Below are 12,240 nucleotides of genomic sequence, written 5' to 3' on the forward strand. Positions count from 1 at the left end.
ACTCCCCAAACCTCCCCAGGTCTCCGTTCCTCCGCGCAGACCTGCCGACGTTTCGGGAGGTTTGGGCGCCTCCCCAAACCTCCCCAAACGTCAGCAGGTCTCCGTTCCTCCTGCCGACGTTTGGGGAGGTTTGGGCACCTCCCCGAACCTCCCCAGGTCTCCGTTCCTCCGCACAGACCTGCCGACGTTTGGGGAGGTTTGGGCGCCTCCCCAAACCTCCCCAGGTCTCCGTTCCTCCTGCCGACGTTTGGGGAGGTTTGGGCGCCTCCCCAAACCTCCCCAGGTCTCCGTTCCTCCGCGCAGACCTGCCGACGTTTGGGGAGGTTTGGGCACCTCCCCAAACCTCCCCAGGTCTCCGTTCCTCCTGCCGACGTTTGGGGAGGTTTGGGCACCTCCCCAAACCTCCCCAGGTCTCCGTTCCTCCGCGCAGACCTGCCGACGTTTGGGGAGGTTTGGGCGCCTCCCCAAACCTCCCCAAACGTCGGCAGGTCTCCGTTCCTCCTGCCGACGTTTGGGGAGGTTTGGGCGCCTCCCCAAACCTCCCCAAACGTCTCCGTTCCTCCGCGCAGACCTGCCGACGTTTGGGGAGGTTTGGGCGCCTCCCCAAACCTCCCCAAACGTCGGCAGGTCTCCGTTCCTCCTGCCAACGTTTGGGGAGGTTTGGGCGCCTCCCCAAACCTCCCCAAACGTCGCGCAGACCTGCCGACGTTTGGGGAGGCGCCCAAACCTTCCCAAATGTCGGCAGGTCTGCGCGGAGGAACGGAGACCTGGGGAGGTTTGGGGAGGCGCCCAAACCTCCCCAAACGTTGGCAGGAGGAACGGAGACCTGCCGACGTTTGGGGAGGTTTGGGGAGGCGCCCAAACCTCCCCAAACGTCGGCAGGTCTGTGCGGAGGAACGGAGACCTGCCGACGTTTGGGGAGGTTTGGGGAGGCGCCCAAACCTCCCCAAACGTCGGCAGGTCTGTGCGGAGGAACGGAGACCTGGGGACGTTTGGGGAGGTTTGGGGAGGTGCGCGCGCACCTCCCCAAACTTCGGCAGGTCTCCGGACGGCGGCGGCTTGGGAGAGGTGCGCGCGATCCTGGAAGCACCGAAGCCTCGGCTGCGCGCAAGTCCTCGGTAAGCTCCGGGCGGTCACTTGCTTCGCGTCTCCTGAGGGAAGGGGGGGCGACTGGAGCGGGCGTGTTTCCTCGCCTGCTGGGTGCCGCGATTTGCCCGGGGAATGCGCAGGCCCCGAATGGCAGCATGGAGCGAGGAAGCGGACAGCCAGGGCTTCCCCGAGAGCCGCGGCCACACAGGGTATTCCTGTGTATTCAGGCTTGCAAAATGGCAGATCGAGCCTCTGCTGGCGGCAGAGGCTTGCAGAGCGCGGATCCAGCCTCCGCCGGCGGCGGAGGCTTGCAGAACGGCGGATCGGCTTATACTCGAGTCAACAACTTTTCCCAGTTTTTGGGGGTGAAATTGGGGGTCTCGGCTTATACTCGAGTCGGCTTATACTCAAGTATATACGGTATATGAAATTGCTGGCCGAGATCATCCGACACCATAGGATGAAGTATCAGCATACCGATGATACACAGCTTTAGACCTCCATCCCCCGTGATCTGGCCTCAGTGCCTGGAGGCTATAGGGCTCCGGATGGGGGACAACAGGCTTCAGCTGAACCCTGGCAAGACAAAGTAGCTGTGGGTGCAAAGAACCTCAGGATCCAGTTTATCATCTTTAGTTCTGGATGGGGTTGCACTACCCCAAATAAACCCGGTATGCAACCTGTGGGTTCTCCTGCACTTGTGACTACGGCCCTAAGAGCAGGTGGCAGACATGTCTAGGAGAACCCTTGTGCAATTTTATTTTGTCTGCCATTTGCACCCTCAATGGATTGTAAGGACCTGTGCATAGTCACTTATGCCCTTTTATTTCTCAGTTGGATTGTTGCAATGTGCTCTACATGGGCCTACCCTTAAAGAGCATTCACAAGTTATAGCTGGTATAAAATGCAGCAATTCCTGTAACACCATTGTTGTGCAAGCTGCATTGGTTACCAATTTGCTTCTGGGTCCAGTTCAAGGTGTTACCTTTAAAAGTCCTATATAGCAGGACTTTTCAACCTTTTCACCGATTGTATATATTCGAGTACCACCAGTCGCTTAGCATAAACTTGATGACCAAAAAAAAGAAGAGGAAAAAAGTGATAAAGTACTGTTAGTCCTCGACTTACAACAGTTTGCTGAGTGACTGTTCAATGGCACTGAAAAAAGTGACTTATGATCATTTTTCACATTTATGATCATTGTAGCATCCCCAGGGTCATGTGATTTACATTCGGATGCTTGGCAACTGATTCATATTTATGATGGTCAGTGTCCCAGGGTCATGTGATCACCTTTTGCAACGTTTTGGCAGGGGCCGAAAGCCCTAATAAGCAGGCATATACATAGAATGAAGGCTATTGCTAAGCACATTGGTTTGTGCTTAAATTGTGAGCCGCCCTGAGTCTTCGGAGAAGGGTGGGATATAAATGGGATTAAAATAAATAAAATAAAAAATAAAGTCAATGGCTGGGGAGGGTGTGGCCAGTTCAATGTCACTCAGATCGGTGGAGGGAGGTGGGGCTGTGGGAGTGATCCAGGGGTCTCCAATGGAGGGGGTGGGATTGGGATGGGTGCCAGTGCATGGTCCACCAGAGAAGCCTCATCATCCCTCTTGGGCTGCGTGGGGGACTCTTAGATGGTGGTGCAGGCTGCCCGGAGCCCTGAGCAGTGGAGGGCAAGCGCCCAGCCCGGCCCTCAAGCTCCCAGGACACCAGGACCCCGCAGCCCAACCCAGTTCAGCCTCACTTGCCCAAGGGAGCACCCGGCTGCACTTAACCTCTTCGAGGCTGCAGCTGCTGCTGCTGTTGTGCTCACTCTCCTTGGCCAGGTTGCTAATGGTGGGTGCAGGAGGGCAAAGTGCATGGGTCAGAGGGAGGCGCACTCCCTCTTCATGTGAGGAGACCCAGCTTTGTAACCAAAGCATCCTCAGCAATAGGATGGAAGGCCACCAGGAGAGGCCAGGAGGAGGGGACAAGGGGATGGCAAAAGGGCAGCAGGGCTACTGGTGGCCAAGTGCTAAGGCAGGACTTCCCTCAGACCCTCCCTCCCTCTTTCCAATCTCCCTTCCTTTCTTCTTACCTTCCTCCCTCCTCTCCCTCCGTCCCTGCCTCCCTGCTTTTCATTTCCATCTCCTTCCTTCCTTCCTTCCTTCCTGTTTTCCTCCCTGCATCCTTCCCTGCCTCCCTCTTTCTCATCCCCATCTTCTTCCTTCCTTCCCTATTTCCCTCCCTCCCTCTTTCTCATTCCCATCTCCTTCCTTCCTTCCTCCCTCCCTCCCTCCATGCCTCACCTCCAGCTGATGGTGCCTTTCTTCATTCCTCATGGAGGGTGACCCCTCCCAGCTGTTTCTTCTGTTTTTTGCTGCCACTTGTGTGCGTGCCTGGCACAGATGGCTACCACAAAGTTCTAGATTGGCTCCCGGCTGGCCTGTTTGATCTCCTTTCCTCTCTCCCCCCCTCCTCCTTTTCCCTTCAGCGCAGCTCCAGCTGACTCCTTCTCCCAAGGCTGCATCTTTTTTCTCTCTCCCTCTCCCGCTAAAACTGCCTCTTTTTATAGTCTCTCCTGTCTCCGCCCTCCTCCTCCTTTCTCTTCTGGGTGATCTAGAAGTGTCGATCCTGGGCCCTTTGTCTCGCCCCAGCAGCCCTGCAGCTCCTGACGACTCTCTCAGGGCAAGCCCTGCGCTGCTTTAGCTCGTTCCCTCCCCCGCTCCACTTGGCTAGGCTAGGCGTACCACCTGCCCGGTGCCAATGTACCACTGGTATATAACATATATAGTATCTGGGGAGCAATCTCATTCCAATGGAACTAACCTGCCCCAGTTGAGCCAGGTCTGCTACAGACCCTGTCTGTTAAGGAATTTCAGCAGGCAGGGTCAAGAAGAAAAGCCTTCTCCACTGTGGTTCCGACCCCGCCCTGTGGAACACTCTGCACTGGAGGTGAAAACTGTCCCTATCCTTTTGGCCTTCTCCAAGATTATTAGAACTTCCTTTTGACAGTTGGCTTGGAGCTCCGAGGGGCGCTCACTGCTGGAGGTGGTTGATGGGGTAAGACGTCATGCCTGAATTGTCCCTGCAACTAGTGGTGGGATTCAACTATGTGAATAACCAGTTCTCTGCGTGGATGCCATTTCTTGAAGTCCATTCTGGACCTGGGCAACAACAAAGTAGCTACCGGTTCTGCCAAAGTGGTGCGAATTGGCTGAATCCCACCACTGCCTGCAACCATATTGTTTGTAAAGAAACACTTTCTTATTACATTGGTACAGTTTCTCTTGCTGTATTTCCTATTCAACTGATGCAGTTATTAACTTCATAATATAGAATTGCATTCTATAGCTCTGCGTAACGTTTATATAATTTTTTTTTCTCTCTTGAAGCTGATGCCACTCTTGGTGCCGATGACATATATGATGAAAGAGGATGTCAGTGTGATGTATCAGTAGAAGATCTAACCCCAGCACTTAAAACAGTTATCCGAGCTATCAGGTAAGAAAAATGTACACTTAAGACATACTCCTATTGATCTCTTTAGCATAGTCTAACACTACATGTAAGACTTTTCATAAACAGACAAAAGAACAAAAGAACTGAACGGGGTTGGACAAGGCATGACCTTTAAGTTCCCTTCCATTGCTAAGAATCTGTGATTATATAATGTACTGAACATCACTTACACATTGATGAGGAAACTGAATTTATTACATATCAGATCTGGGCACCTTTCAGCTTCCCAGGCCACATCCAGCCTGCAGGGTACAGGTAGTCCTAAGCTTACAACCATTCATTTAAGCAACCATTTAAAGTTGCAACAACACTGGAAAAAAATGACCTACGACCGGTGCTCTCATAGCTTCCCTTGAATTCATCTGATTGAATAATTTACTATTTAAAATGAGTAAGAATAAAAGTTTTTAGATCTCTACATGATTTTTCCCTCATGCTATATACTGCATTCGTTCTTCAAGGTAAGAATGTTCATAGAAAAATTCATGGTTAATTGGGAAGGTCTTGCCAACTATTTACACAGGCATGAAAGGGACGCGGTGGCTCAGTGGGTTAGGACACTGAGCTTGTTGATTGGAAGGTTGGCAGTTTGGCAGGTCGAATCCCGAGTGCCGCGTAACAGAGTGAGCGCTTGTTATTCGTCCCAGCTTCTGCCAACCTAGCAGTTCGAAAGCACGTAAAAATGCAAGTAGAAAAATAGGGACCACTACGGTGGGACGGTAACAGCGTTCCGTGTGCCTTTGATGTCTAGTCATGCCGGCCACATGACCACGGAGACGTCCTCGGACAAGCGCTGGCTCTTCGGCTTTGAAACGGAGATGAGCGCCGGCCCCTAGAGTTGGAAACGACTAGCACGCATGTGCGGGGGAACCTTTACCTTTACACAGGCATATTAATCATCAAAGCAATTACAGATGTTAATATCTTAAGTACTTTTTGCATGGTTGTCAATCGAAGAATTAGCATTCTTAACCAGTTTAGAATCTGGTTCAGTGTATACGGTATTATGAATGTAACCCCATCGGAATGAATTATTGTCAGCTTTTTAAATGCATAAAAGATATATGAATTACTGATTTGGGATAATATTCCTTCTATAGAATCATGAAATTTCATGTTGCCAAAAGAAAGTTTAAAGAAACTTTACGTCCCTATGATGTCAAAGATGTCATTGAACAGTATTCAGCAGGTCACCTGGATATGCTGTGCAGAATTAAAAGTCTTCAGTCTCGGTAAGGGCACAAAACGTCCTTTTATAAAAGAGTCTCATCATGTAAAATCCCTTTGTAGTATCACATAATCTGAGTTATATAATTCAAGACACTTAATTTTTTGTGGTAGTTATATTTCTTCTGTTTTTTCATATTTCATATTTATTTTTCATATGGCAGTCATATTTCATTCTATTTATTTTATTTTTTTATTTTAATTCCATTTATATCCCGCCCTTCTCCGAAGACTCAGGGCGGCTTACAAGCTTAGCAGTAGCCTTCATTCTATGTATATGCCTGCTTATTAGGGCTTTCACACACACCCCAAGCGGCATTATTACAAAGTCAGCTTAATTGCCCCCAACAATCTGGGTTAATTATTTATTTATTTATTTATTATGTCCAGGATATGAGACCCCTAACATCCTGTTTCAACTTCTTCCCTGAAGACAATGCTACAGTATATAGTATAGGGCATTGCACGTCAAAACAACCAGGCACAAATACAGTTTTTTCCCCATGCCATCACACTGCTAAACAACTAATTCCCACAACACTGTCTTATGCCCCGGGATGTTAAACCATTTAGTAGGGGCTGTATTACTATTACTATTATCCTTCTCATCTTTTCTATTACCTATTTCCTTAGCTTCTTACAACTATAACTTTGTTGTTTGTATCTCATGCTTTTATTTAGTATCCTATTATGATTTATGCTGATTATTTAGTATCCTATGATATCACTGAGTGCTGTATCTTATGATTTATGATGATTGTATTTTATGATTATGATCATGATTTATCACGTTGCTTGTATGTATATACTGAGAGCTTATGCACCAGAGACAAATTCCTTATGCATCCAATCACACTTGGCCAATAAAGAATTCTATTCCATTCCATTCTTTTTCCTTGCTGTGCCCTTCTTTCTTACAACCTGATTTATATCCACTAAAACATTTTTAGTATTATTAAACTTTATCAACTCTGACCACTGGAAAGTTGCAAGCTGATTTTATGTTTATGTTTTATTTAATTTATATACCGCCCTTCTCCCTGGGGACTCAGGGCGGTTCACAGGGCATATAAATAAAAATACAATACTATACAAAAGTTAAAACAAAGATTAAATCAATGCCCAATTAAAAAACAATAATGCAATCTAAAATGACAATTTAAAACACAGCTCCCCCATCAGGCCAGACCGGCCAATTCAAACAAATGGGTCTTCAGACCACGACGGAAAGTTCGGAGGTCCGATGCCGTCCGGAGCTCCACCGGCAGTTGGTTCCACAAAGCCGGGGCACCCACAGAGAAGGCTCTCCCCCTGGGGGCCGCCAGTCGACATTCCCTGACCGGAGGCACCCTGAGGAGGCCCTCTCTGTGGGAACGCACAGGGCGGAGGGGAGTTGAAGCCGGCAGCAGGTGGTCCCCGAGGTACCCCGGACCCATGCCATGTAGGGACTTAAAGATCATAACTAAGACCTTGAACCTCACCCGGAAGACAACTGGTAACCAATGCAGCTCGCGGAGCAAAGGTGTAACATGGGAGTACCGGGAAACTCCCAAGACAACTCTCGCGGCCGCATTCTGTACCAGTTGGAGCCTCCGAGTGGTCTTCAAGGGAAGCCCCATGTAGAGAGCATTACAGTAGTCAAGGCGAGAGGTCACGAGCGCATGAGTGACCGTGCACAGGGCATCCCGGTCCAGATAGGGCCGCAACTGGCGCACCAGGCGAACCTGGGCAAAAGCCCCCCTAGTCACGGCCACTACATGATCTTCTAGGGTAAGCCGTGAATCTAGGAGGACTCCCAAGTTGCGAGCCCTATCCACGGGGGGTAAGAGCTCACCCCCCATAGAAAGAGATGGAACATCTTGAATGTCCCGGGATGCCGGAATGCACAGCCACTCAGTCTTGTCAGGGTTGAGCTGAAGTCTGTTCCTCCCCATCCAGACCCGAACCGCCTCCAGGCAACGGGACATCACAGCGAGGGCATCACTGGGGTGGTTTGGGGTCGAAAAGAAAAGTTGGGTATCATCGGCATATTGATGATACCCAACTCCAAAACCACGAATGATCTCACCCAGCGGTTTCATGTAGATGTTGAACAGGAGAGGCGAGAGAACCGACCCCTGAGGAACTCCACAAACGAGAGACCTCGGGGCTGATCTCTGCCCCCCTGCCAACACCGACTGCGAACGTCCCAGGAGATAGGAGGAGAACCACCGAAGAACCGTGCCTCCCACTCCCAATCCCCTGAGACGCCGCAGCAAGATACCATGGTCGATGGTATCGAAAGCCGCCGAGAGGTCTAATAGGACTAGGACAGAGGAATATCCCCTGTCCCGAGCCCTCCAGAGATCATTCACCAGAGCGACCAATGCCGTCTCCGTGCTGTACCCGGGCCTGAAACCCGATTGGTAGGGGTCCAGATAATCCGCTTCATCCAGGACCAGAGGGAGCTGATGCGCCACCACACTCTCAACAACCTTCGCAAGAAAGCGAAGGTTGGAGACTGGACGAAAGTTGTTCAACACAGCTGGGTCCAAGGCAGGCTTCTTGAGGAGAGGTCTCACCACCGCCTCCTTCAAGACGGTGGGGAAATAACCCTCACTCAAAGAAGCAGATATAACCGCCTGGAGCCAGCCTTGTGTCCTCTCCCTAGCTGCATAAACCAGCCAGGAAGGGCACGGGTCCAACAAACATGTGGAGGAGCTCAGCCTCCCCATAATCCTGTCCACTTCATCAGGGGTCACAGAATCAAACTCTTCCCAGATAACATTGACAAGGCCGTCCGTGTCCTGATCGCCTGACTCTGCCCAGCTGGAGTCCAAACCGGTCCGAATCCGAGCGATTTTATCCGACAGATGTTGACTAAATTCCTCGGCACGACCCTGCAAGGGATCCTCCCTCACCTCCTGATTAAGAAGTGAGCGAGTCACCCTAAACAGGGCCGCCGGGCGATTATCTGCGGACGCAATGAGGGTAGAGAAGTAATTACACCTCGCCACCCTCATCGCTGCGAGATAAGACCTAATATAGGTTCTTAACCGCAACCGGTCGGGTTCGGATCGGCTCGACCTCCAACAGCTCTCTAGGCCCCGTTTCCGACGCTTCATCTCCCGGAGCTCCGCGGAGAACCATGGAGCTCGCTGGGATCTGCGCCGGGTCAGGGGCCGCAAGGGTACAACCCGGTCAAGTGCCTCAGTGGCTGCCCTTTCCCAGGTTTCCACTAAGGCATCCGCCGAGCTGTGAGCAATGGAGGCAGGTGGGGACCCCAGCGCCGCTTGGAATCTATCAGGATCCATTAAGCGTCTGGGGCGGTACCATCTAATTGGTTCCGTATCCCCACGGCGGGGGGTGGCAAGACGGAAGACCATCCGCAGGAGATGATGATCGGTCCATGACAGGGGCATAATAAATGGAGAGCCCCCACCAAGATCATCCAACCACCGTCTAGATAAAAAAATCAGGTCAAGAGTGTGGCCTCCCTCATGAGTTGGTTCAGAAATTACTTGCGTCAGGTCCATGGCCGTCATGGAAGCCATGAACTCCCGAGCTAGCTCAGATGAGCCTCCCAGGGATGGTAGATTGAAGTCTCCCAAAACTATAAGTTTGGGAAACTCAACCACCAACCCTGAGAGGATATCAAGCAGCTCGGGCAGGGCTGCCGCTGTACGACTAGGCGAAATGTACGTCAGCAGCAGACCCAACTGCGCCCCAGAACCAAATCTCACAAAGAGAGACTCACACCCGACTATCTGAGAAACGGTGGTCTCCCGCGGACATAAGGTCTCCCTAATAATAACCGCCACTCCCCTCACTTCCTAGTGAGAAAAATCTGACATCAACAATTCACCTGTAACAGAAACAAACACATTTGTTAGTCTTGATCACATTTAGTTAAACTATTTAAATTACATACCTGCATTTAGAAATGATCACAATGGAAAGTATTAAAATAGTCGTGTTAATGTCTGCCCGAAATAAAAATCTAAGTATATGTTTGCCCAATAATTAAAAATATATTTTACTTAGGCCCCAAATTATTGCCTTTTGAAGACTTTTATGCATATTTCTATATTTAATTATCTTGCAGGGTTGATCAGATTCTTGGAAGGGGACAAATTACCACTGATAAAAGAAGTAGAGAGAAAAATACTGTAGAGAATGAGACAACTGATGACCTCAGCATGTTAGGGCGCGTAGTCAAGGTGGAAAAACAGGTAAAGAGCATGAGGCTTCTTTAGGTTACTGAACAACAATTTCAGGAATAAAATTCATTGTTAATATTTGCTAGCTAATTTCCATTTCTTCATATAATAATACGACTGTACAAAATTATTTTATTGAACTCAAAAATGTCAATGGTACTTTGCACAATTTTAACACTGTACTATTGTTATGGAATATCCAGAGAATATTCATGCAGTTCATATCCTACGTGATTCACAGAGACATCTCATGAATTTGCATGATTTTAGTATAATTTATGAGGGGTCAGTGGGAATGAATGACAACTTGAACCATGTATTTTTCATTAAAATTGCCATTTGCAAAAAAAAATGTAACGATTGAACAAAATTCAATTTTTTTCTTTGCAATATATTATTTTGTGACTAAAGATATATATATATATATATATATATATATATATATATATATATATATATATATATATATATATATACATGATGAAATATGTACTATAGGTTATAAATGTTATTTTAATGACGTGAATCTTAGTTTATGAACATCAACGATCCTAAAAAAATTTTCCTTCTATCTCTAGGTCCAATCCATTGAATCAAAATTAGATTCATTACTAGACATTTATCAACAGGTTTTGAAGAAAGGATCTGTGTCTGCATTGACTTTAGCTTCGTTTCAAATGCCGCCTTTTGAATGTGATCAAACCTCTGGTTATCAGAGTCCTGTAGATAGTAAAGATTTGTCTAATTCTGCTCAGACTAGTGGATCTGTTTCCAGATCAGCCAGTGTCAACATGCCATGTGGCCTACAGTTTATACTGACACCAAATGAATTCAACACTCAAGCTTACTATGCCTTTAGTCCAACTATGCATAGTCAAGCCACACAGGTGCCAAGTGATGGACCTGTAACTCTGTCCACTAATAATGCACTAAACCAAATAAACCAGACATCTAAACCAACAGCACCCACTACATTACAGATACCCCCTTTTTCATCATTAAAGCATATCAATAGGCTGGAGCCTATTAATTTTATTCCTGTTAACACACAGGAAAATACTCCCGATGTCACCACTTGCCTTGTTGCTTCAAAGGATAATGGACAAAGTGCACAGTCCAGTATGACAAAGGATCTTTCATGGAGAAAAAGCCTTGATACAGAGAGTGAACCTCTAGTCTCTGTGAAACCAATAGTACAAATGGATATAGGAAAATCGCTGTCAGTACAAAACCTTATACAGTCAACAGCTGAAGAACTGAATCTACAGATTTCTGGAAGTGATACCAGTAGCTCAAGAAGTAGCCAAGAACTATATAGCAAATGGAGGGAATCAAAATTATTTATAACTGATGAAGATTTGGAAACAGAGAGAGAAAATGAAACTTTTGAAGCCATTACCCACCCATTAGTGGAAACAACTCTCTCTACTGACTCTCTACGGACTGGAATGTCAAGATCATCTCAAAGTATTTGCAAGCCAGGAGACAGCACAGATGCTCTCAGCCTTCCTCATGTCAAACTTAAATAACATTCTGTTGGTTTTGTTCAAAGCTAAGTAATCCTTTTAGTCAGACATATTAAGGCATGGACATTTTGAAAACCCTTTAATTATTTTTTTAAAAATAAATTAGTCCAGAAGAAAGGCACTTGTATGAGTCCATATATTTTAGTTGCATGTAAATGCATGTGTAGATGATGGAAAATATTCTAATTTATACCTACAGTACATTGGCATTTTCATTTAGTACAGCAGGTATAAATGAGTTACCAACAAAGTTCATTTTAGTTTTATTAAATATTTGGAACCATTGAGTTTCTACAGCTCATAAGTAAATTTCAAATAATAGGAAAGTAATTTTGCCACTGGTTAAAAGGTATTTATGACCTGAATTACATCATATCTGTGTTTACAAGGGGGAGGGAGGGAGTACTATTTGCAGCTGCTAGTAAGAAAAACCCACAGTATGAGATTAGAAATGGCTGCTAGTTGCAACATAAAATTATTCAGCTATTTTAGAAGAATTTTGATTTCTATATTCATTTGATGTAGGTACAAGATTGAATCAAAATATTTTGCACAGCACTTTTTTAGGTTTTTGTGACTGAATTATTATTACTACTACTACTCCTTTACCTTCTCCTTCTATGAACTGTTCAAAATTCCAGATCATAATTGTTGATCTTCAGTGTGAACTTTTCTCTCTTAACTTTCTAAATTCG

At 47.0% G+C, this 12,240-nt stretch overlaps 1 protein-coding gene across 5 annotated transcripts in view; it reads left to right on the top strand.

Moving 5' to 3' along the window:
* KCNQ5 (potassium voltage-gated channel subfamily Q member 5) overlaps positions 1 to 11,612 on the top strand; it is a gene marked incomplete at its 5' end in the record, with an annotated part of 344,629 nt that extends 333,017 nt beyond the window's left edge. For 4 of the 5 annotated variants that reach the window (XM_081314439.1, XM_081314441.1, XM_081314440.1 and 1 more), the window contains 4 exons: positions 4,467 to 4,575; positions 5,694 to 5,825; positions 9,905 to 10,031; positions 10,598 to 11,612. In XM_081314439.1, coding sequence (XP_081170565.1) covers positions 4,467 to 4,575; positions 5,694 to 5,825; positions 9,905 to 10,031; positions 10,598 to 11,548 — 1,319 coding nt within the window. In that variant the 3' untranslated portion in view covers positions 11,549 to 11,612. The remainder of the gene's footprint in view (positions 1 to 4,466; positions 4,576 to 5,693; positions 5,826 to 9,904; positions 10,032 to 10,597) is intronic. The other variant, XM_081314443.1, reaches the window with a different exon arrangement.
* Positions 11,613 to 12,240: the final 628 nt, after the last annotated feature.

Source organism: Vipera berus (genome assembly GCF_964194415.1).
Source record: "Vipera berus genome assembly, chromosome: 1".
NCBI lineage: Eukaryota > Metazoa > Chordata > Lepidosauria > Squamata > Viperidae > Vipera > Vipera berus.